The sequence below is a fragment of the Oncorhynchus gorbuscha genome, unplaced genomic scaffold (genome assembly GCF_021184085.1).
Source record: "Oncorhynchus gorbuscha isolate QuinsamMale2020 ecotype Even-year unplaced genomic scaffold, OgorEven_v1.0 Un_scaffold_360, whole genome shotgun sequence".
NCBI lineage: Eukaryota > Metazoa > Chordata > Actinopteri > Salmoniformes > Salmonidae > Oncorhynchus > Oncorhynchus gorbuscha.
This window is the reverse complement of record NW_025745215.1, coordinates 109042-133555: the sequence shown is the minus strand read 5'-3', so window position 1 is coordinate 133555 and position 24514 is coordinate 109042. Positions and strand designations below refer to the sequence as shown.

At 43.7% G+C, this 24514-nt stretch overlaps 1 protein-coding gene across 1 annotated transcript; it reads left to right on the top strand.

Moving 5' to 3' along the window:
- Nucleotides 1–3568: 3568 nt before the first annotated feature.
- Nucleotides 3569–15292, top strand: LOC124017969 (nucleoporin SEH1-like). Its single transcript, XM_046333215.1, has 7 exons — nucleotides 3569–3816; nucleotides 4165–4183; nucleotides 4273–4280; nucleotides 5151–5297; nucleotides 5481–5692; nucleotides 7618–8073; nucleotides 13738–15292. The coding sequence occupies exons 1-7, from the start codon at nucleotides 3706–3708 to the stop codon at nucleotides 13943–13945; spliced, it is 1161 nt and encodes a 386-aa protein (XP_046189171.1). The 5' UTR covers nucleotides 3569–3705; the 3' UTR covers nucleotides 13946–15292.
- Nucleotides 15293–24514: the final 9222 nt, after the last annotated feature.

The following is a 24514-nucleotide window of genomic DNA, read 5'->3' as shown; positions in this document are numbered from 1 at the left end:
GGTAATTATGAGTTGGTTATTTTAAATCAGCCCAAAAATGTACACACAGGACATAGTTTGGGAAACCACCAGAACCCTGTAGAGGAGAACTATCAGTCATGTTGGCGTCGGTTCTGTGACACCATTGGAAGGGCGGCACCTGTGGGAGGAGTGTGGGAAATTATTAAAAGGATGAGTGGGGTCAGAAGGGAGTGGGATTTTCCAGTGTTGACGAGTGGGAAGGATGTGGCAGTAACAGCTCTGGAGAAAGCAGAGATGATGGCCAAAGTCTCAGTGCATAGCTCTGTACATTTGTCAGAGGAGGCGGAGCATCCTGGAGTGCTGGATAGGAGGGAGGATGTAGATGATGTGTTGAATGCGCCATGACAGGTGTAAAGGGCAATAGGTAAGGCTGGGTTAACTTCACCTGGGAAAGATGAGGTGTGCTATATTATGTTGGCCCATGTTAGTGATGAGGCCCATGTTAGTGATGAGGGGGGTACTACCAGGCAGTTGGAAGGAGGCAGTAGTGGTACCAATTTGGAGGCCAGGGAAGGACCTAACGAGGCCAATAAGCTATCGGCCAATAGCCTTAACATCACATGTATGTAAGATTATGGAGCATATGATAACGGAGAGGCTAACTTACTTCCTGGAGAGCAGTGGGTTAGTATCGCCACATCAGAGTGGCTTCAGGAAGGGGAGGGGAACTATGGACCCCGTGCTTACTTCCTGGAGAGCAGTGGGTTAGTATCTCCACATCAGAGTGGATTCAGGAAGGGGAGGGGAACTATGGACCCAGTGCTTACTTCCTGGAGAGCAGTGGGTTAGTATCGCCACATCAGAGTGGCTTCAGGAAGGGGAGGGGAACTATGGACCCCGTGCTTACTTCCTGGAGAGCAGTGGGTTAGTATCGCCACATCAGAGTGGCTTCAGGAAGGGGAGGGGAACTATGGACCCAGTGCTTACTTCCTGGAGAGCAGTGGGTTAGTATCGCCACATCAGAGTGGATTCAGGAATGGGAGGGGAACTATGGACCCAGTGCTCTGCTTAGAAGCAGAGGTCAGGAAGGCTCAGGTGAACAAGGAGACTGTTGTAGCTGTATTTTTTTTATGTGGAGAAAGCGTATGATGTGGAAGCAGGGTTTGTAAGTCAAGCTTGATATTACGGGGGTAGGAGGAAGAACATACAACTGGATAAAGGATTTCCTGTTTGGAAGGTCTATCCAAGTGAGGCTGGGGAAGTCTCTCCGGCAGCTACCTTGTGGTTAATGGTACACCACAGGGCAGCGTGATTAGTCCTCTGTTGTTCTCAGTCACGATCAATGATGTTTACTCTCAGGTACAGACGGGTATTGGGGGTCGTTATTTGCAGATGACGGGGCCTTATGGAAGAGAGGAATAATATGTAGTGAGGTGTTTCGTACATCCCTAGTGGCTGCACAGGTGGAGATGGGGGGGGATGCCATTGCAGATTAGGAGACAGCAGCTGGCAATGAATTATTGGGTCAGATTACAGGGACATGGGGTATCTCATCTTGCAAAAGGGATTTTACAGGCATGCTGGGAACAGGAGCGAAGACAGAACACAAGCTTTGGGTGGGTGGGTGGGTAATACCCAGGCGAAGGAGATGGGACTGTATGGAAGGGAGTTTAGCCCAACGGTAGTGATTCCTGTAAATCCACCATGGCTCCTCCCACGTCCAATAGTAGATCTAGAAGTGGTGGAGAGACTACAGAAAGAAAGGGAGGGTGTTGATCCATCTGGAGACACTACAGAAAGAAAGGGGGGGTGTTGATCCATCTGATTGGTTTAAGAGACATCTGGATACTGTGTATCAGGATGTTGTGGCCATTTACACAGATGGTTCAAGGAGATCCAAGGACAGGAAGTTGTGGGTCAGTGTTTGTAGAGCAGGAATATGGGGTGAAAGTCAGGAAACGTAGTACAGATCTGGCTGTATATACGGAGGAGATGATGGCCATACTGTTGGCCTTGCAGTGGGTGGAGGAAGGTATACCAGAAAGAGTAGTTATTTGCTCTGATTAGTGGGGGTGTTGATGGAATGGCTAAACAAGCACTAAGTAGTGGGGGTGTTGATGTACTGGCTAAACAAGCACTAAGTAGTGGGGGTGTTGATGTAATGTCTAAACAAGCACTAAGTAGTGGGGGTGTTGATGGAATGGCTAAACAAGCACTAAGTAGTGGGGGTGTTGATGTACTGGCTAAACAAGCACTAAGTAGTGGGGGTGTTGATGTAATGGCTAAACAAGCACTAAGTAGTGGGGGTGTTGATGGAATGGCTAAACAAGCACTAAGTAGTGGGGGTGTTGATGGAATGGCTAAACAAGCACTAAGTAGTGGGGGATGTTGATGTGGTAGTTTCAATGAGAAAAGCAGAGGTTAAAAGCCTGATATGGACAGTGATGGTGCAGAGATGGCAGGAGCAGTGGAATAGAGGGCAGGAATTGATTTCAAGTACAGAGGAAAGTTGTGGAGGGGAGAAAGGCAGGTAGGGATAGAAGAGAGGAGGCTATATTTACAAGATTAAGGCTGGGACACAGCCAGGTGAATACGACCTTATATGTGAAATTAAAACATCCAACAGGAAGATGTGAGTAATGACAGGAAACAGAGACAGTGGAGCATCTATTGATACAGAGTGGACATTATTGGAGGGAAAGAGAGAGGATGAGATTAAGTATGAGGGGGGGGTACAGGAAATTAGTTTCAAGAGTATATTGAGTTGAACGTCATTAGATATAGTCTCAAATAGTTGTTTATTTGTTTTAAAGAGCAACGGGGCTGGCAGGTAGGATTTAGTGTCTTCCCGTCTCTGTCATACACTCCAGTACAATAGGTGGCGCAATAGGTGGCGGTAATGCACCTTAACATTGGATGCCAACAGCCGATAAACCCCACCGAAGAAGTTTGCTACACCCTTAAATACGCATGCGCTCTCGCTCAGCCTGTGCACAGAAGAAAACTAAATAAACTCAGCAAAAAAGGAACATCCCTTTTTCAGGACCCTGTCTTTCAAAGATAATTCGTAAAATTCCAAATAACTTCACAGATCTTCATTGTAAAGGGTGTTTTCCCAAGTCCGGTGCAGTCCATGAGGAGGAGATGCACTGCAGTACTTAATGCAGCTGGTGGCCACACCAGATACTGACTGTTACTTTTGATTTTGACAGGGACACATTATTCCATATCTGTTTTCATTGGTTTTAACAACATATACTTTTTAACAAATTTAAATGTAACTGTCAAATGCTGTGTTTTATGCTTTGTTGCCGTTTAAATGATGTAAAAAATGTATGAGCTGTTTTTAAAGGAATTGTGTCAATAAAACATTTCCAAAAGAAAAAATCTGTTAGTCACATGTCTGTGGAACTTGTTCAGTTTATGTCTCAGTTGTTGAATCTCGTTATGTTCATACAAATATTTACACATGTTAAGTTTGCTGAAAATACAGTGACAGTGAGGGGACGTTTCTTTAAAAAAAAAATGACAAGGTTTTTATGGTTTTAAATTAGTACTAAAGACTGGTACTCATAACCAGTGAAGTTTCTTTAGCGTAGCTCCACTCTCTTGATTGTGTCTAGCACATGTTACGCCTCTTTGTGGTCTCCATGTGAACACTGGGATCCGAGGCCACATGACAGCAGCATCCGTTCTGAGAAGGAGAGGCTCAGTGGGGGAAATCACTTAACTACTAAAATAAACATGTTTGTGGCTCGTAGCATTGCAGCAGATCACAAAGATCTAATCCACGATGTTTCCTACGATTTTCACGGCCGGAGAATGGCAACGTGTTCAAGTGACCAAAGTGTCAAGGTAAAAAAAATAAAAAACTAGTGAGCTAAGCTAACTAGCTAGTAGCAGGCTAGCTTGCTAGCTAACTCTTTACCTTATTGATATTGAACTAAACAGCTAATTCAGCAATCAAATTAACTGCAGCTAACTAGTTTACTTGATTAATATTACCCACTTTTAGATAAAAGTAATTCACTGATAATATTTGCAGTTTTAAAACAGTTAGCTAGCTAACGTTAACTAAGCTAACTTAGCTAGTTTGCAAGCCATGCAGCCAGTTTGCTATGCTAGCTAGGATGTAAACAAAATGCCCAGACTGTAACCAGAGGTTGCTTTGGTGAACCATTGTCAATGTTCTGCATCCTTCAGGTTTGGGACAAGAGTGAAAGTGGGGACTGTGGCACTCTGTTTTAGTTCTTTACTGCCAGTTCTGATTTAAAAGTCTGTTTTAGTTCTTTAAGTTCTTTACACTCCAAGATTTAAAAGTATGTTTTAGTTCTTTACACTCCAAGATTTAAAAGTCTGTTTTAGTTCTTTACACTCCAAGATTTAAGTCTGTTTTAGTTCTTTACACTCCAAGATTTAAAAGTCTGTTTTAGTTCTTTACACTCCAAGATTTAAAAGTTCTTTACACTCCAAGATTTTCTGTTTTAGTTCTTTACACTCCAAGATTTAAGTCTGTTTTAGTTCTTTACTTTAAAAGTCTGTTTTAGTTCTTTACACTCCAAGATTTAAAAGTCTGTTTTAGTTCTTTACACTCCAAGATTTAAAAGTTTAAAAGTCTGTTTTAGTTCTTTACAAGATTTAAAAGTCTGTTTTAGTTCCAAGATTTAAAACACTCCAAGTTTAAGTCTGTTTTAGTTCTTTACACTCCAAGATTTAAAAGTCTGTTTTAGTTCTTTACACTCCAAGATTTAAGTCTGTTTTAAGATTTAAAAGTCTGTTTTAGTTCTTTACACTCCAAGATTTAAAAGTCTGTTTTAGTTCTTTACACTCCAAGATTTAAAAGTCTGTTTTAGTTCTTTACACTCCAAGATTTAAGTCTGTTTTAGTTCTTTACACTCCAAGATTTAAAAGTCTGTTTTAGTTCTTTACACTCCAAGATTTAAAAGTCTGTTTTAGTTCTTACACGCCAAGATTTAAGTCTGTTTTAGTTCTTACACGCCAAGATTTAAAAGTATGTTTTAGTTCTTACACGCCAAGATTTAAGTCTGTGTTAGTTCTTACACGCCAAGATTTAAAAGTGTGCTTTGAATTGTAGCTAGCTCCTCTCCCTTTTTGAAAGGACTTTCTTTGCTTATTCAGTTCTGAAATGGTCTGTAGAATGAAGGTTTGTTATTGACTTGTCTTTGCAGACACACAGCGGGTCAGTATGGAGGGTGACATGGGCCCACCCTGAGTTTGGACAGGTGCTGGCCTCCTGCTCCTTCGACCGAACAGCCGCTGTGTGGGAGGAGATAGTTGGGGAGTCTAATGATAAACAGAGGGGGCAGAGCCACTGGGTAAGACTCCTGGACATTCAGCTACGAGCCTGGTCCCACATATATTTGTATTCTCCTGCCGATCTTGTACCAGGCTATTATCCAGCCACTGCTGTGTGGTGATTTCTTTGACCCAAGTTATTGGGTAAAAGAGACATGTGCCTTGGTGTGCAGTATCGGCAACAAACTCTCATTCTGCTTTAGATAAAGAGGACCACTCTGGTGGACAGCAGGACATCGGTGACGGACGTGAAGTTTGCTCCTAAACACATGGGTCTGATGCTGACCACGTGCTCAGCAGACGGGGTTGTGAGGGTCTACGAGGCTCCAGACGTGATGAACCTCAGTCAGTGGTCCCTGCAGCACGAGATCTCCTGTAAACTCAGCTGCTCCTGTATCTCCTGGAACCCCTCCAGGTCAGCTTCACTGAGTCCATAGATTTAGGCCCAATTCACTCCAGGTGAAACCAGTCAGTGATTTTTAAGATTAAATCACTTTTATTTGTCAATTGTTTACATTGGTGTTGCTGATTGGACACAGTGTCCAATGACCTAGTGTTCATTGGTGTTGCTGATTGGACACAGTGTCCAATGACCTAGTGTTCATTGGTGTTGCTGATTGGACACAGTGTCCAATGACCTAGTGTTCATTGGTGTTGCTGATTGGACACAGTGTCCAATGACCTAGTGTTCATTGATGTTGCTGATTGGACACAGTGTCCAATGAACTACAGTGTTCTGATTGGACACAGTGTCCAATGAACACAGTGTTCTGATTTGCTGATTGATGTTGCTGATTGGACACAGTGTCCAATGAACTACAGTGTTGCTGATTGGACACAGTGTCCAATGAACTACAGTGTTGCTGATTGGACAGTGTCCAATGAACAGTGTTGGAACAGTGTCCAATGAACTACAGTGTTCATTGGACACAGTGTCCAATGAACTACAGTGTTGTTGATTGACACAGTGTCCAATGAACTACAGTGTTCATTGGTGTTGCTGATTGTACAGTGCACACGCTGTTACACGCCTGTGTTACATTCTCTATAGCATTGCGTATTCAACTCTGACCCTACGAGGTCCAGAGGCTGCTGGTTTTCTGTTCTACCTGATAATGAATTGCACGTAGCTGGGGTCCCCGGTCTAAACCAGTCCCTGATTAGAGGGGAATCACCCACCTGGTGTCCCAGGTCTAAACCAGTCCCTGATTAGAGGGGAATCACCCACCTGGTGTCCCAGGTCTAAATCAGTCTCTGATTAGAGGGGAATCACCCACCTGGTGTCCCAGGTCTAAACCAGTCCCTGATTAGAGGGGAATCACCCACCTGGTGTCCCAGGTCTAAACCAGTCCCTGATTAGAGGGGAATCACCCACCTGGTGTCCCCCGGTCTAAACCAGTCCCTGATTAGAGGGGAATCACCCACCTGGTGTCCCAGGTCTAAATCAGTCCCTGATTAGAGGGGAATCACCCACCTGGTGTCCCCGGTCTAAACCAGTCCCTGATTAGAGGGGACTCACCCACCTGGGGTCCCAGGTCTAAATTAGAACAATGATAAAATGCAGTGGCGCTGCTTCGAGGTCCAGAGTTGAGTTGGAGGGCTGTAGAGTTTCTAGAGTTGAGTTGGAGGGCTGTAGAGTTTCTAGAGTTGAGTTGGAGGGCTGTAGAGTTTCTAGAGTTGAGTTGGAGGGCTGTAGAGTTTCTAGAGTTGAGTTGGAGGGCTGTAGAGTTTCTAGAGTTGAGTTGGAGGGCTGTAGAGTTTCTAGAGTTGAGTTGGAGGGCTGTAGAGTTTCTAGAGTTGAGTTGGAGGGCTGTAGAGTTTCTAGAGTTGAGTTGGAGGGCTGTAGAGTTTCTAGAGTTGAGTTGGAGGGCTGTAGAGTTTCTAGAGTTGAGTTGGAGGGCTGTAGAGTTTCTAGAGTTGAGTTGGAGGGCTGTAGAGTTTCTAGAGTTGAGTTGGAGGGCTGTAGAGTTTCTAGAGTTGAGTTGGAGGGCTGTAGAGTTTCTAGAGTTGAGTTGGAGGGCTGTAGAGTTTCTAGAGTTGAGTTGGAGGGCTGTAGAGTTTCTAGAGTTGAGTTGGAGGGCTGTAGAGTTTCTAGAGTTGAGTTTGAGGGCTGTAGAGTTTCTCAAGATGTTACTTGAGTGTTCCACTGCTGTCAAAATGCATTTGGAGCTCTCCTTCAGCTGTAGATACTAATGGGCTATTGTATTGATGCCTATTAACATGTTACCTAGTTTAATAACTCTATTTATCAGCAGCTGTAGATACTAATGGGCTATTGTATTGATGCCTATTAACATGTTACCTAGTTTAATAACTGTCTATTTATCATTGTCTCCTTAGTTCTCGCGCCCACCCTCCCATGATAGCAGTGGGAAGTGATGACAGCAACGTGATGTACGGTGGGAAGGTTCAGATCTACGAGTACAATGAAAACACTAGGTCAGTCCTATTACCTGGCTATTACATTAGTAGTACAATGAAAACACTAGGTCAGTCCTATTACATTATTAGTATAATGAAAACACTAGGTCAGTCCTATTACATTATTATTATAATGAAAACACTAGGTCAGTCCTATTACATTATTATTATAATGAAAACACTAGGTCAGTCCTATTACATTATTAGTATAATGAAAACACTAGGTCAGTCCTATTACATTATTAGTATAATGAAAACACTAGGTCAGTCCTATTACATTATTAGTATAATGAAAACACTAGGTCAGTCCTATTACATTATTAGTATAATGAAAACACTAGGTCGTCCTATTACATTAGTTAATGAAAACACTAGGTCAGTCTGGTACTTTTAGTATAATGAAAACACTAGTCAGTCCTATTACATTATTAGTATAATGAAAACACTAGGTCAGTCCTATTACCTGGTATTACTTTTAGTTCACGTTATTACATTATTAGTATAATGAAAACACTAGGTCAGTCCTATTACATTAGTAGTACAATGAAAACACTAGGTCAGTCCTATTACATTAGTAGTATAATGAAAACACTAGGTCGTTATTACATTAGTAGTATAATGAAAACACTAGGTCAGTCCTATTACATTATTATTATAATGAAAACACTAGGTCAGTTATTACATTATTAGTATAATGAAAACACGGTCAGTCCTATTACATTAGTAGTATAATGAAAACACTAGGTCAGTCCTATTACATTATTAGTATAATGAAAACACTAGGTCAGTCCTATTACATTATTAGTATAATGAAAACACGTCAGTCATTAGTAGTATAATGAAAACACTAGGTCAGTCTGGCTATTACTTATTAGTATAATAAACACTAGGTCAGTCCTATTACATTATTGTCATAATGAAAACACTAGGTCAGTCCTGGTACATTTTAGTTAATGAAAACACGTTAGTCATGTATGTAGGTCAGTCCTATTAAATTATTAGTATAATGAAAACTGGTCTTTTAGTTCACGTTATCATTATTAGTTGAAAACACTAGGTCAGTCCTATTACTTATTAGTATAATGAAAACACTAGGTCAGTCCTATTACCTCATGTATAATGAAAACAGAGGTCAGTCCTATTACATTATTAGTATAATGAAAACACTAGGTCAGTCCTATTACATTATTAGTATAATGAAAACACTAGGTCAGAGAGTCTATTACTTAGTAGTATAATGAAAACACTAGGTCAGTCCTATTACATTATTGTATAATGAAAACTAGGTCTCTACCTTATTAGTATAATGAAAACACTAGGTCAGTCCTATTACATTAGTAGTATAATGAAAACACTAGGTCAGTCCTATTACCTGGCTATTACATTATTAGTATAATAAAAACACTAGGTCAGTCCTATTACATTATTAGTATAATGAAAACACTAGGTCAGTCCTATTACATTATTAGTATAATGAAAACACTAGGTCAGTCCTGGCTATTACATTATTAGTATAATGAAAACACTTCAGTCCCATTATTAGTATAATGAAAACCTAGGTCAGTCCTATTACATTAGTAGTATAATGAAAACACTAGGTCAGTCCAAATTATTAGTATAATGAAAACACTAGGATCTTATACAGTTGGTACATGAGTCTGGTGTTCACGAATCATGTTGTCAGTCTCTAGTTCACGTTAAATTGTCAGATTTTTAAATATATATCTTTTTTAGTATATCATTTTTTGTACGTTACATGTTGTCAAACTTTTTTAGTTCACGTTATCAGTATAATGTACATATCATGTTTTCTGATAGATCATGTTGTCAGCTGGTCTATATTCATTTTTTGTCAGAGAGTCTGGTCTGTATTATCATGTTGTCAGAGAGTCTGGTCAGATCATTAGCATTTGTCAGAGAGTCTGGTCTTTTAGTTCACGTTATCATGTTGTCAGAGAGTCTGGTCATATGTTATATCATGTTGTCAGAGAGTCTGGTCTTTTAGTTCACGTTATCATGTTGTCAGAGAGTCTGGTCTTGTAGTTCTGTATCATGTTGTCAGGAAGTCTGGTCTTTTAGTTCAGCAGTTGTCAGAGAGAGTCTGGTCTACTTGTCAGAGAGAGTCTGGTCTTGAGTTCACGTTCACGTTGTCAGAGAGAGTCTGGTCTTGTAGTTCACGTTATCATGTTGACAGAGAGAGTCTGGTCTTTTAGTTCACTCCCAGGTGTGGAGAGTCTGGTCTTGTAGTTCACGTTATCATGTTGTCAGAGACTCCTTACCTTAAGAGGGAAATTCTCTGTCTTTGATCAGGAAATATGAAAGCCGAGACATTGATGACTGACTGATCCGACTTTGGAACCTGGGATCTGTCTAGTATAGACTGGAAATGTGATCTATCTTTTTAAATATATATTTTTTTATATATATTTTTTGTACACTGACAAACTTTTTCTGACTTAGTATAATGTACATATTGAGTTTTCTGATAGAATTAGCTGATCTATCTAGTTTTAGACTTGCTGTATTGAAGTTGCAGATCATAGCCATTCAGAGCTAGTATAGACTGAGAAGCTGATCTATCTAGTATAGACTGAGAGCAGCTGATACTATCTAGTATCAGACTGAGAAGCTGAACTCCCATCTAGTATAGACTGAGAAGCTGATCTAAAGGTCTAGTATAGACTGGAAATGTGATCTATCTAGTATAGACTGAGAAGCTGATCTATCTAGTATAGACTGAGAAGGTGATCTATCTAGTATAGACTGAGAAGGTGATCTATCTAGTATAGACTGAGAAGGCTGTTTCTCACTCTGAAAAGGAGATCTATCTAGTATAGACTGAGAAGGCTGTGTCCCACTCTGAAAAGGAGATCTATCTAGTATAGACTGAGAAGGTGATCCCACTCTGAAAAGGAGATCTATCTAGTATAGACTGAGAAGGCTGTTTCCCACTCTGAAAAGGAGATCTATCTAGTATAGACTGAGAAGGCTGTGTCCCACTCTGAGAAGGAGATCTATCTAGTATAGACTGAGAAGGAGATCTATCTAGTATAGACTGAAAGGCTGTGTCCCACTCTGGGAAGGTGATATATCTAGTATAGACTGAAACACAGAGATCCTATTAATGATCCACTCTGGGAAGGTGATCTATCTAGTATAGACTGAAAAGGCTGTGTCCCACTCTGAGAAGGTGATCTATCTAGTATAGACTGGAACACAGAGATCCTATTAATGATCCACTCTGGGAAGGTGATCTATCTAGTATAGACTGAAAAGGCTGTTTCCCACTCTGAGAAGGTGATCTATCTAGTATAGACTGAGAAGCTGATCTATCTAGTATAGACTGAAAAGGCTGTGTCCCACTCTGAGAAGCTGATCTATCTAGTATAGACTGAAAAGGCTGTGTCCCACTCTGAGAAGGAGATCTATCTAGTATAGACTGGAACACAGAGATCCTATTAATGATCCACTCTGGGAAGGTGATCTATCTAATATAGACTGAAACACAGAGATCCTATTAATGATCCACTCTGGGAAGGTGATCTATCTAGTATAGACTGGAACACAGAGATCCTATTAATGATCCACTCTGGGAAGGTGATCTATCTTGTATAGACTGAGAAGGCTGTTTCCCACTCTGAAAAGGATATCTATCTAGTATAGACTGAGAAGGAGATCTATCTATTATAGACTGAAAAGGCTGTTTCCCACTCTGAGAAGATGATCTATCTAGTATAGACTGAAACACAGAGATCCTATTAATGATCCACTCTGGGAAGGTGATCTATCTTGTATAGACTGGAACACAGAGATCCTATTAATGATCCACTCTGGGATCTTAAAGATGTACTATGGAGAAATCGCTCCATTTCCTGGTTGCTGAAATTCTAATAGTTTGATTACTTTCTGTTTGTGACTCAAAAAAGCAACTTTAATGTAATAATGGTACCATCTAAATCACTGTGAAATATTGTCCATAAGCGTATTGTATTTTTAGCTGTTTGAAGCTGGTGTACAAAGGTAAAAGACACAAGACCGGGTAGCATAGAAAATAACAGATCTATAACTTCTATTTCTATGTGTATTTGGTCAGGTCTCCCCAAAAAGTTACATATCACAGCTTAAAGCACAACAACACACAAAATGGATGACTTGGTGCACAAAAAACAGAATGGATGACGTAGTGCACAGAATGGATGACGTAGTGCACAGAATGGATGACGTAGTGCACATAATGGATGACGTAGTGCACAAAATGGATGACGTAGTGCACAAAATGGATGACGTAGTGCACAAAATGGATGACGTAGTGCACAAAAAAAAACAGAATGGATGACGTAGTGCACAAAAAAAAACAGAATGGATGACGTAGTGCACAAAAAAACAGAATGGATGACGTAGTGCACAAAAAACAGAATGGATGACGTAGTGCACAAAAAACAGAATGGATGATGTAGTGCACAAAAAACAGAATGGATGATGTAGTGCACAGAATGGATGATGTAGTGCACAAAAAAACAGAATGGATGACGTAGTGCACAAAAAAACAGAATGGATGATGTAGTGCACAAAAAACAGAATGGATGACGTAGTGCACAAAAAACAGAATGGATGACGTAGTGCACAAAAAAACAGAATGGATGACGTAGTGCACAAAAAACAGAATGGATGATGTAGTGCACAAAAAACAGAATGGATGATGTAGTGCACAAAAAACAGAATGGATGACGTAGTGCACAAAAAAACAGAATGGATGACGTAGTGCACAAAAAAACAGAATGGATGACGTAGTGCACAAAAAACAGAATGGATGATGTAGTGCACAAAAAACAGAATGGATGATGTAGTGCACAAAAAACAGAATGGATGACGTAGTGCACAAAAAACAGAATGGATGACGTAGTGCACAAAAAAACAGAATGGATGACGTAGTGCACAAAAAAACAGAATGGATGACGTAGTGTACAAAAACAGAATGGATGACGTAGTGCACAAAATGGATGACGTAGTGCACAAAAAAACAGAATGGATGACGTAGTGCACAAAAAAACAGAATGGATGACGTAGTGCACGAAAAAACAGAATGGATGACGTAGTGCATAGAATGGATGACGTAGTGCACAAAAAACAGAATGGATGACGTAGTGCACAAAAAACAGAATGGATGACGTAGTGCACAAAAAAACAGAATGGATGACGTAGTGCACAGAATGGATGACGTAGTGCACAAAAAACAGAATGGATGATGTAGTTCACAAAAAACAGAATGGATGATGTAGTGCACAAAAAAAACAGAATGGATGATGTAGTGCACAAAAAAACAGAATGGATGATGTAGTGCACAAAAAAACAGAATGGATGACGTAGTGCACAAAAAACAGAATGGATGATGTAGTGCACAAAAAAACAGAATGGATGACGTAGTGCACAAAAAACAGAATGGATGACGTAGTGCACAAAAAACAGAATGGATGACGTAGTGCACAAAAAACAGAATGGATGACGTAGTGCACAAAAAACAGAATGGTTGACGTAGTGCACAAAAAACAGAATGGATGACGTAGTGCACAAAAAACAGAATGGATGACGTAGTGCACAAAAAACAGAATGGATGATGTAGTGCACAAAAAACAGAATGGATGACGTAGTGCACAAAAAACAGAATGGATGACGTAGTGCACAAAAAACAGAATGGATGACGTAGTGCACAAAAAAACAGAATGGATGATGTAGTGCACAAAAAACAGAATGGATGATGTAGTGCACAGAATGGATGACGTAGTGCACAAAAAACAGAATGGATGACGTAGTGCACAAAAAACAGAATGGATGACGTAGTGCACAAACAACAGAATGGATGACGTAGTGCACAAACAACAGAATGGATGACGTAGTGCACAGAATGGATGACGTAGTGCACAAACAACAGAATGGATGACGTAGTGCACAGAATGGATGACGTAGTGCACAGAATGGATGACAGTGTACAAAACAGGGATCTGTTTCAGAAGTGTCCGTCTCCTCGTGAACTGTGTAAAGTCCCCCACACATTTACACTGTTTCATTGGTTCCCATCTTCTGGTCCCCAGCCAACTATATGGACAACTGGAAGTGTACAGGCATCCTGAAGGGAGACGGAAGTCCGGTCAACGGGTCGTCAGGACAACCCGGTGCCATGAATACCATGGTGGGGTCCACTGTCCAGACCTCCCAGAATGCACTGAACGGCTCTGCTGCAGGAAGGTAGGAGGCCGCGCCCGCTGTCGGCCGGCCAGAGCTGGCGACTGACTTGCCTGCCTCACTGCTTTACTGTCTCTGGGCCTGACTGACACTGCAGCGCTGACCCCTCCCTGGGTCAACTGACACTGTGTGTTGCGCTCATGCAAAGAGCTTGGCTTGTGGCAAGGCCCAGCAGACCAGACCCAGCACGTAGGCCTGCTCCCTGTGGCAGGTCTGTCTGCTCGTCATAAAAGGACCGTTTGGGAGGGCTATTTGCTACAGTTTTTTAAATGTTCGTACAACAGCAGACTGATGTTTGGATTGTACAATAATTTATGGTAATTGTTTATTGACACCATTTTATGTTGATTGGAACATGAATGTTATTTTGAAGAATATAAACATTTTTTACATGTTAGATGAGTCGTTCCAGATGTCTGTGGTCCTCACATAATGCCCTGGAAATGGTCATCATGTCTAGACATTCACATACCAGGGCCAAACATACAGGCTAAATTGAATAATTGACTCTTTTGATGTAATCTTATAATAGCATGTGTAGAATGTTTGGATGGCATATTGATAAATAATAAACGTATATTTTCAATATATAAAACAATTACCAAATCCCTAATCTTTGCATGTTGTAGGAGCATCTGGGATATAATCTGGTAATAATCCCTATTAACCTGCTGGTAATCTGCAATGAATCTGAATGAAATAATGACTGAAGGCTGTTGAGCCATGCTAGTGCTTTAACACCACACATGGCTGAGTTTATATTCAATATTCCACCCTAGTACAGTACATCAACATTCAGTTTATACTCCTAGTACAGTACATCAACATCCAGTTTATACTCCTAGTACTGTACATCAACATCCAGTTTCCAGACATTATACTCTCTCTCCTAGTACAGTACATCAACATCCAGTTTATACTCCTAGTACAGTACATCAACATTCAGTTTATACTCCTAGTACAGTACATCAACATCCAGTTTATACTCCTAGTACAGTACATCAACATCCAGTTTATACTCCTAGTACAGTACATCAACATCCAGTTTATACTCCTAGTACAACATCAACATCCAGTTTATACTCCTAGTACAGTACATCAACATCCAGTTTATACTCCTAGTACAGTACATCAACATTCAGTTTATACTCCTAGTACAGTACATCAACATTCAGTTTCCAGACATTATACTCTCTCTCCTAGTACAGTACATCAACATCCAGTTTATACTCCTAGTACTGTACATCAACATTCAGTTTCCAGACATTATACTCTCTCTCCTAGTACAGTACATCAACATCCAGTTTCCAGACATTATACTCCTAGTACAGTACATCAACATCCAGTTTATACTCCTAGTACAGTACATCAACATTCAGTTTATACAGTACAGTACATCAACATCAGTTTATACTCCTAGTACAGTACATCAACATCCAGTTTCCAGACATTATACTCTTTATACTCTCCTAGTTTCCAGACATTATACTCTCTCCTAGTACAGTCAACATTCAGTTTCCAGACATTATACTCCTAGTACTGTATAATGGTCCATAAGAAAAGCCTAATTATCCCTCACTAGAGGTGACTATTCTGCCCTAAAATCCACTCCGTTCTGCAAGGCCTCTGCTAACCTGTTACATTGTATGGTGTTACGTTTCTCTGTTTTTAATGACAACCTTTTTCTGTACTCCTGTCCAATCTTTGATTTAAAAAAATGCATCGTATTGTGATTCGTTGACGACTGTGTGTTTTGTACAATTTCATTCAGACAATCTAATTTTAAAAAATGAAGCAGTTTGCTTGCGCATTATTGTCCCGTTTTCAATAAGGACTCATCCCTGTGTGGTCTATTGGACGTGATGGGATGCTGCTTGTTGCATGCACACAGGAACGGCCAGAGGATCCCCTTTAGCCCTCGCCTGCGGAGCCTGCCTGCCTGCCCCGAAGACACTCCACCAGCGTGCGTACTGTTAGCCTAAAGCCCGCTGAGCAGCGAGCACGCTGGTGACCATGCATGGACCAGGATGCCACTGCTTCGGCAATACTTCTAATAGGTGTTGCTTTATTACACATCCAATTGTATTTGTCACATGTGCCCGAATACAGCAGGTAAATGCTGATTTTAAAAGCCCTGAAACAACAAAGCAGTTTTAAGAAAATATATATATTTTTTAAGAAAAACAAAGAGCAGCAGTATATAACAATACAGATCTGTAGTTCTGCTGAGTACCTTACCACATAGTCTCCTGTTAGTTCTGCTGAGTACCTTACCACATAGTCTCCTGTTAGTTCTGCTGAGTACCTTACCACATAGTCTCCTGTTAGTTCTGCTGAGTACCTTACCACATAGTCTCCTGTTAGTTCTGCTGAGTACCTTACCACATAGTCTCCTGTTAGTTCTGCTGAGTACCTTACCACATAGTCTCCTGTTAGTTCTGCTGAGTACCTTACCACATAGTCTCCTGTTAGTTCTGCTGAGTACCTTACCACATAGTCTCCTGTTAGTTCTGCTGAGTACCTTACCACATAGTCTCCTGTTAGTTCTGCTGAGTACCTTACCACATAGTCTCCTGTTAGTTCTGCTGAGTACAGAATCTTCTGTTGTGTTAATGTGTCTGTGTTCTGCTGAATACTGTGTCTTCTGTTGTGTTAATGTGTCTGTGTTCTGCTGAATACTGTGTCTTCTGTTGTGTTAATGTGTCTGTGTTCTGCTGAATACAGTGTCTTCTGCACCTCCTCCTAGCCCCCCTTTATTCTGTTCTGTACAGCTGCTGTAGCCTGTTCACCTCCCCTCTTTATTCTGTTCTGTACAGCTGCTGTAGCCTGTTCACCTCCCCTCTTTATTCTGTTCTGTACAGCTGCTGTAGCCTGTTCACCTCCCCTCTTTATTCTGTACAGCTGCTGTAGCCTGTTCACCTCCCCTCTTTATTCTGTTCTGTACAGCTGCCGTAGCCTGTTCACCTCCCCCCTTTATTCTGTTCTGTACAGCTGCCGTAGCCTGTTCACCTCCCCCCTTTATTCTGTTCTGTATAGCTGCTGTAGCCTGTTCACCTCCCCTCTTTATTCTGTACAGCTGCTGTAGCCTGTTCACCTCTCCCCTTTATTCTGTTCTGTATAGCTGCTGTAGCCTGTTCACCTCCCCTCTTTATTCTGTATAGCTGCTGTAGCCTGTTCATGTCTCCCCTTTTCCTATTTTAATTCATTTCTCTGTTTTTGTTTATTTCTTTGTATCCCATTGTTGTCTTGTTTCCTGTCTGTTCCCTGTTTCTTGTTTCAGGTATTTCTTCCCCCCTCTGGATGCCCCCAGGGCAGGGTCCAGGTGGCCACCTGCTGCCCCCCTTCTCTGATAGAGCACTCTGATGCCCAGTTCAGCCCCCACAGCCAGCTCCCCCAGTCCACCATGGCCATCCATGGCCAGCCCCCCCAATCCCCTCTGTCCCTGCACAGACTGTACTCACACTCTAGAGCCCTCAACACCCTGCCTGAACACGACTGACCCTCTAGAGCCCTCAACACCCTGCCTGAACACGGCTGACCCTCTAGAGCCCTCAACACCCTGCCTGAACACGACTGACCCTCTAGAGCTCTCAACACTGACCCTGCCTGAACACAGCTGACCCTCTAGAGCCCTCAACACCCTGCCTGAACACGGCTGACCCTCTAGAGCCCTCAACACCCTGCCTGAACACGGCTGACCCTCTAGAGCCCTCAACACCCTGCCTGAACACGGCTGACCCTCTAGAGCCCTCAACACCCTGCCTGAACACGGCTGACCCTCTAGAGCCCTCAACACCCTGCCTGAACACGGCTGACCCTCTAGAGCCCTCAACACCCTGCCTGAACACGACTGACCCTCTAGAGCCCTCAACACCCTGCCTGAACACGACTGACCCTCTAGAGCCCTCAACACCCTGCCTGAACACGACTGACCCTCTAGAGCCCTCAACACCCTGCCTGAACACGACTGACCCTCTAGAGCCCTCAACACCCTGCCTGAACACGACTGACCCTCTAGAGCCCTCAACACCCTGCCTGAACACGGCTGACCCTCTAGAGCCCTCAACACCCTGCCTGAACACGGCTGACCCTCTAGGGCCCTCAACACCCTGCCTGAACACGGCTGACCCTCTAGAGCCCTCAACACCCTGCCTGAACACGGCTGACCCTCTAGAGCCCTCAACACCCTGCCTGAACAAGGCTGACCCTCTAGAGCCCTCAACACCCTGCCTGAACACGGCTGACCCTCTAGAGCCCTCAACACCCTGCCTGAACACGGCTGACCCTCTAGAGCCCTCAACACCCTGCCTGAACACGGCTGACCCTCTAGGGCCCTCAACACCCTGCCTGAACACGGCTGACCCTCTAGAGCCCTCAACACCCTGCCTGAACACGACTGACCCTCTAGAGCCCTCAACACCCTGCCTGAACACGACTGACCCTCTAGAGCCCTCAACACCCTGCCTGAACACGACTGACCCTCTAGAGCCCTCAACACCCTGCCTGAACACGACTGACCCTCTAGAGCCCTCAACACCCTGCCTGAACAAGGCTGACCCTCTAGAGCCCTCAACACCCTGCCTGAACACGGCTGACCCTCTAGAGCCCTCAACACCCTGCCTGAACACGGCTGACCCTCTAGAGCCCTCAACACCCTGCCTGAACACGGCTAACCCTCTAGAGCCCTCAACACCCTGCCTGAACACGGCTGACCCTCTAGAGCCCTCAACACCCTGCCTGAACACGGCTGACCCTCTAGAGCCCTCAACACCCTGCCTGAACACGGCTGACCCTCTAGAGCCCTCAACACCCTGCCTGAACACGGCTGACCCTCTAGGGCCCTCAACACCCTGCCTGAACACGGCTGACCCTCTAGAGCCCTCAACACCCTGCCTGAACACGACTGACCCTCTAGAGCCCTCAACACCCTGCCTGAACACAGCTGACTGGGAGGATACTCTTCTTCTTAGTGACTAATCAGAAGAAGACCTTCCCCTCTCCCAGAACAGTTTGGTTTGGTGCATAAAACCAGTGAATCTTCATGAGCAAAAATGTAATGATTTCTTAGCCATTTTGTTTACGATAGTCCCTCCATACGTGGTCCTTCTGTAGCTCAGTTGGTAGAGCATGGCGCTTGTAACGCCAGGGTAGTGGGTTCGATCCCCGGGACCACCCATACGTAGAATGTATGCACACATGACTGTAAGTCGCTTTGGATAAAAGCGTCTGCTAAATGGCATATATTATCATATATTATTAAACAGCCCTAGTGCTGACTGACAGTCTGACAGTCTGCCTCCTTGGCAGTCGGCCCAGATGTAGTCTCCCAGAGTTGTGAGTGATGATTCTCTAGATATATTTGATCTGTGTTTTTATTTAATTAAAAACCAACATGCTGGTTTACTACGGTGCCTGGCGGTTCAAACTCACATCACTGTGTTGGAATGTGTCTTTACAAGACCGTGGCTCTGTGGGTGTAATTAATGTGGGCGTAATGCCTGTGTGGGTGTAATTCCTGTGGGTGTAATGAATGTGGGTGTAATTAATGTGGGTGTAATTCCTGTGGGTGTAATGAATGTGGGTGTAATTCCTGTGGGTGTAATTCCTGTGGGTGTAATTCCCGTGTGTTATTCATGTGGGTGTAATTCATGTGCGTGTAATTCCCGTGGGCGTAATTCCTGTGGGTGTAATTCCCGTGTGTAATTCCCGTGGGTGTTATTCCCGCGGGTGTTATTCCCGCGGGTGTTATTCCCGAGGGTGTAATTCCTGTGCGTGTAATTCTTGCGTGTGTTATTCCTGTGTGTGTTATTCACGTGGGTGTTATTCACGTGGGTGTTATTCACGTGGGTGTTATTCACGTGGGTGTTATTCCTGTGGGTGTTATTCCCGTGGGTGTTATTCATGTGGGTGTAATTTCTGTGGGTGTAACTAATGTGGGTGTAATTCCTGTGCGTGTGTTTAATTTCAAGCCTAATGTTGTTGCATTAATGAAATGGGGGCTAGTCGATGCATATGAGAGATTTGAAATAATAAATGCTCATTTAAATGTCAAAACTGACTATGCCATCACCACGGTAACATTAAAACCCAACGCGGTTATACAATGTAGCTGTGTAGCCCATGTATCCCATGCACGTGTGCACTCACAATGTCATCCATGACTGACTACCATGTGAATCATCCTTTACACTCACAATGTGTCATCCATGACTAACTACCATGTGAATCATCCTTTACACTCACAATGTGTCATCCATGACTAACTACCATGTGAATCATCATCCTTTACACTCACAATGTGTCATCCATGACTAACTACCATGTGAATCATCCTTTACACTCACAATGTGTCATCCATGACTAACTACCATGTGAATCATCCATGACAGACTACCATGTGAATCATCCTTTACACTCACAATGTGTCATCCATGACTAACTACCATGTGAATCATCCTTTACACTCACAATGTGTCATCCATGACTAACTACCATGTGAATCATCCATGACAGACTACCATGTGAATCATCCTTTACAATAATACATAGTGATCCTGAGGCATCACATGGTCTGAGCCAGGATTCTGATCTGAAAGCCCTGGGCACTTTACATTCTAACACTGGGTTTATCTCATGAAACTATCAGACTGAGGGCCCTGGGCACTTTACATTCTACCACTGGGTTTATCTCATGAAACTATCAGACTGAGGGCCCTGGGCACTTTACATTCTAACACTGGGTTTATCTCATGAAACTATCAGACTGAGGGCCCTGGGCACTTTACATTCTAACACTAGGTTTCTCTCATGAAACTGTCTTGTCCTTCTCACACTGTACACAAATCACAGCAAGTATCTCTCTGAAGTCTGTAGAAAGATGGGAGTCGGTCAGCATTGGTAGGGTGTGTTGTATTGACTGTGCAGCTGTCAACTAGCCAAGTGATGGCTGCAGCTGCTGTGGGGAACATGTGCTACTCCTGCAAGTTCCTGACCACTCCTCAGACTTAGGATGGATCATATGGTATGGATCCTATTGAATCTGCAACAAGTGCTACACATTTTGAATATATATCATATACATTTCATGAGCAAAAATAATATACAATTTAACTCGAAATGACAACAATTAGTTGACGAGAAGCACTTAAATCCAATGCTATTTAAAAATATATATATATATATTTTACCTTTATTTAACCAGGCAAGTCAGTTTAAGAACACATTCTTATTTTCAATGACGGCCTATACTTTCAGAATATATATGTATGTATGTGAATAGGCCTCTACAATTGGACTAATTATAGTTAAATGACAAGATAACAATCCAATGGTGATACATCCTTTCACACGGTCAGAGAGGTTAGTCCAATCAAAACGTCTCATTCCTGTCTCCGTCCCGCCCACAGTGATGGTCGCTTAGCGCGGGCTTCCTGTGATTGGTCCAACCGAATACAGTGTTTCTCCGAGGCTCCTGCTACGGTTTGTTACCGACAAAAAATACGTTACACTTTCAACTGGCTATGAAAATAGATAATTATCTTAACTTTTAGTTAATTGTGTAAGGAAATAGTCACTTAAACGTGTTGTTACGTTAGAAACAGTAAGGTTACGGTGTCTTGCGGCTCCGTTTCGTCGGTTTTCACTCCGGGAGAGAAGAAGCTTCTTCATTTTGTTGTGAACATTGTAACGCTGTTTTACTTTCGGCATTTTGGGGAAAGTACTGGCCTTTAAACTGTTCAGTAAGTTAGATTAAAAGGTTTATTTGTGTGTACATCCACTTTGGTTAAAGTGTTTGTAGTTAACTATAACTTAACTTGTGTTGACACACAGGAAAGTTTGTCAAGGTAAGTTTTGTCAGGCCACAACGACAAAAATGACTGCCTACATTGACTACATTTATCTATATTTATCTACATTGACTACATTTATCTATATTTGACTACATTATCTACATTGACTACATTTATCTGGCCATCTAATATTCATCTAGATGGGACAATGTGACAGGATCTTGTTTTACTTTGTGTTGTTGGTTAACTTGTTGCTTGGACCGGAGTGAATTGACTGGATATTTCATTTACATTACATTTACATTTAAGTCATTTAGCAGACGCTCTTATCCAGAGCGACTTACAAATTGGTGCATTCACCTTATGACATCCAGTGGGACAGTCACTTAACAATAGTGCATCTAAAACTTAGGGGGGGGTGGGGTGAGAGGGATTACTTAACCTATCCTAGGTATTCCTTAAAGAGGTGGGGTTTCAGGTGTCTCCGGAAGGTGGTGATTGACTCCGCTGTCCTGGCGTCGTGAGGGAGTTTGTTCCACCATTGGGGGGGCCAGGGCAGCGAACAGTTTTGACTGGGCTGAGCGGGAGCTGTACTTCCTCAGTGGTAGGGAGGCGAGCAGGCCAGAGGTGGATGAACGCAGTGCCCTTGTTTGGGTGTAGGGCCTGATCAGAGCCTGGAGGTACTGAGGTGCCGTTCCCCTCACAGCTCCGTAGGCAAGCACCATGGTCTTGTAGCGGATGCGAGCTTCAACTGGAAGCCAGTGGAGAGAACGGAGGAGCGGGGTGACGTGAGAGAACTTGGGAAGGTTGAACACCAGACGGGCTGCGGCGTTCTGGATGAGTTGAAGGGGTTTAATGGCACAGGCAGGGAGCCCAGCCAACAGCGAGTTGCAGTAATCCAGACGGGAGATGACAAGTGCCTGGATTAGGACCTGCGCCGCTTCCTGTGTGAGGCAGGGTCGTACTCTGCGGATGTTGTAGAGCATGAACCTACAGGAACGGGCCACCGCCTTGATGTTAGTTGAGAACGACAGGGTGTTGTCCAGGATCACGCCAAGGTTCTTGGCGCTCTGGGAGGAGGACACAATGGAGTTGTCGACCGTGATGGCGAGATCATGGAACGGGCAGTCCTTCCCCGGGAGGAAGAGCAGCTCCGTCTTGCCGAGGTTCAGCTTGAGGTGGTGATCCGTCATCCACACTGATATGTCTGCCAGACATGCAGAGATGCGATTCGCCACCTGGTCATCAGAAGGGGAAAGGAGAAGATTAATTGTGTGTCGTCTGCATAGCAATGATAAGAGAGACCATGTGAGGTTATGACAGAGCCAAGTGACTTGGTGTATAGCGAGAATAGGAGAGGGCCAAGAACAGAGCCCTGGGGGACACCAGTGGTGAGAGCGCGTGGTGAGGAGACAGATTCTCGCCACGCCACCTGGTAGGAGCGACCTGTCAGGTAGGACGCAATCCAAGCGTGGGCCGCGCCGGAGATGCCCAACTCGGAGAGGGTGGAGAGGAGGATCTGATGGTTCACAGTATCGAAGGCAGCCGATAGATCTAGAAGGATGAGAGCAGAGGAGAGAGAGTTAGCTTTAGCAGTGCGGAGCGCCTCCGTGATACAGAGGAGAGCAGTCTCAGTTGAATGACTAGTCTTGAAACCTGACTGATTTGGATCAAGAAGGTCATTCAGAGAGAGATAGCGGGAGAGCTGGCCAAGGACGGCACGTTCAAGAGTTTTGGAGAGAAAAGAAAGAAGGGATACTGGTCTGTAATTGTTGACATCGGAGGGATCGAGTGTAGGTTTTTTCAGAAGGGGTGCAACTCTCGCTCTCTTGAAGACGGAAGGGACGTAGCCAACGGTCAGGGATGAGTTGATGAGCGAGGTGAGGTAAGGGAGAAGGTCTCCGGAAATGGTCTGGAGAAGAGGGAGGGGATAGGGTCAAGCGGGCAGGTTGTTGGGCGGCCGGCCGTCACAAGACGCGAGATTTCATCTGGAGAGAGAGGGAGAAAGAGGTCAGAGCACAGGGTAGGGCAGTGTGAGCAGAACCAGCGGTGTCGTTTGACTTAGCAAACGAGGATCGGATGTCGTCGACCTTCTTTTCAAAATGGTTGACGAAGTCATCTGCAGAGAGGGAGGAGGGGGAGGGGGCGGAGGATCCAGGAGGGAGGAGAAGGTGGCAAAGAGCTTCCTAGGGTTAGAGGCAGATGCTTGGAATTTAGCGTGGTAGAAAGTGGCTTTAGCAGCAGAGACAGAGGAGGAAAATGTAGAGAGGAGGGAGTGAAAGGATGCCAGGTCCGCAGGGAGGCGAGTTTTCCTCCATTTCCGCTCGGCTGCCCGGAGCCCTGTTCTGTGAGCTCGCAATGAGTCATCGAGCCACGGAGCGGGAGGGGAGGACCGAGCCGGCCTGGAGGATAGGGGACATAGAGAGTCAAGGGATGCAGAGAGGGAGGAGAGGAGGGTTGAGGAGGCAGAATCAGGAGATAGGTGGGAGAAGGTTTGAGCGGAGGGAAGAGATGATAGGATGGAAGAGGAGAGAGTAGCGGGGAGAGAGAGCGAAGGTTGGGACGGCGCGATACCATCCGAGTAGGGGCAGTGTGGGAGGTGTTGGATGAGAGCGAGAGGGAAAAGGATACAAGGCAGTGGTCGGAGACTTGGAGGGGAGTTGCAGTGAGGTTAGTGGAAGAACAGCATCTAGTAAAGATGAGGTCGAGCGTATTGCCTGCCTTGTGAGTAGGGGGGGAAGGTGAGAGGGTGAGGTCAAAAGAGGAGAGGAGTGGAAAGAAGGAGG

Coding starts and splice junctions, on each gene's coding strand:
- LOC124017969 (XM_046333215.1), top strand. CDS start 3,706: ATGTTTGTGGCTCGTAGCATTGCAGCAGATCACAAAGATCTAATCCAC. Junction 5,298..5,480: donor AGAGGGGGCAGAGCCACTGG/GTAAGACTCCTG, acceptor ATTCTGCTTTAG/ATAAAGAGGACCACTCTGGT. Junction 8,074..13,737: donor TTAGTTAATGAAAACACTAG/GTCAGTCTGGTA, acceptor AACTGTGTAAAG/TCCCCCACACATTTACACTG.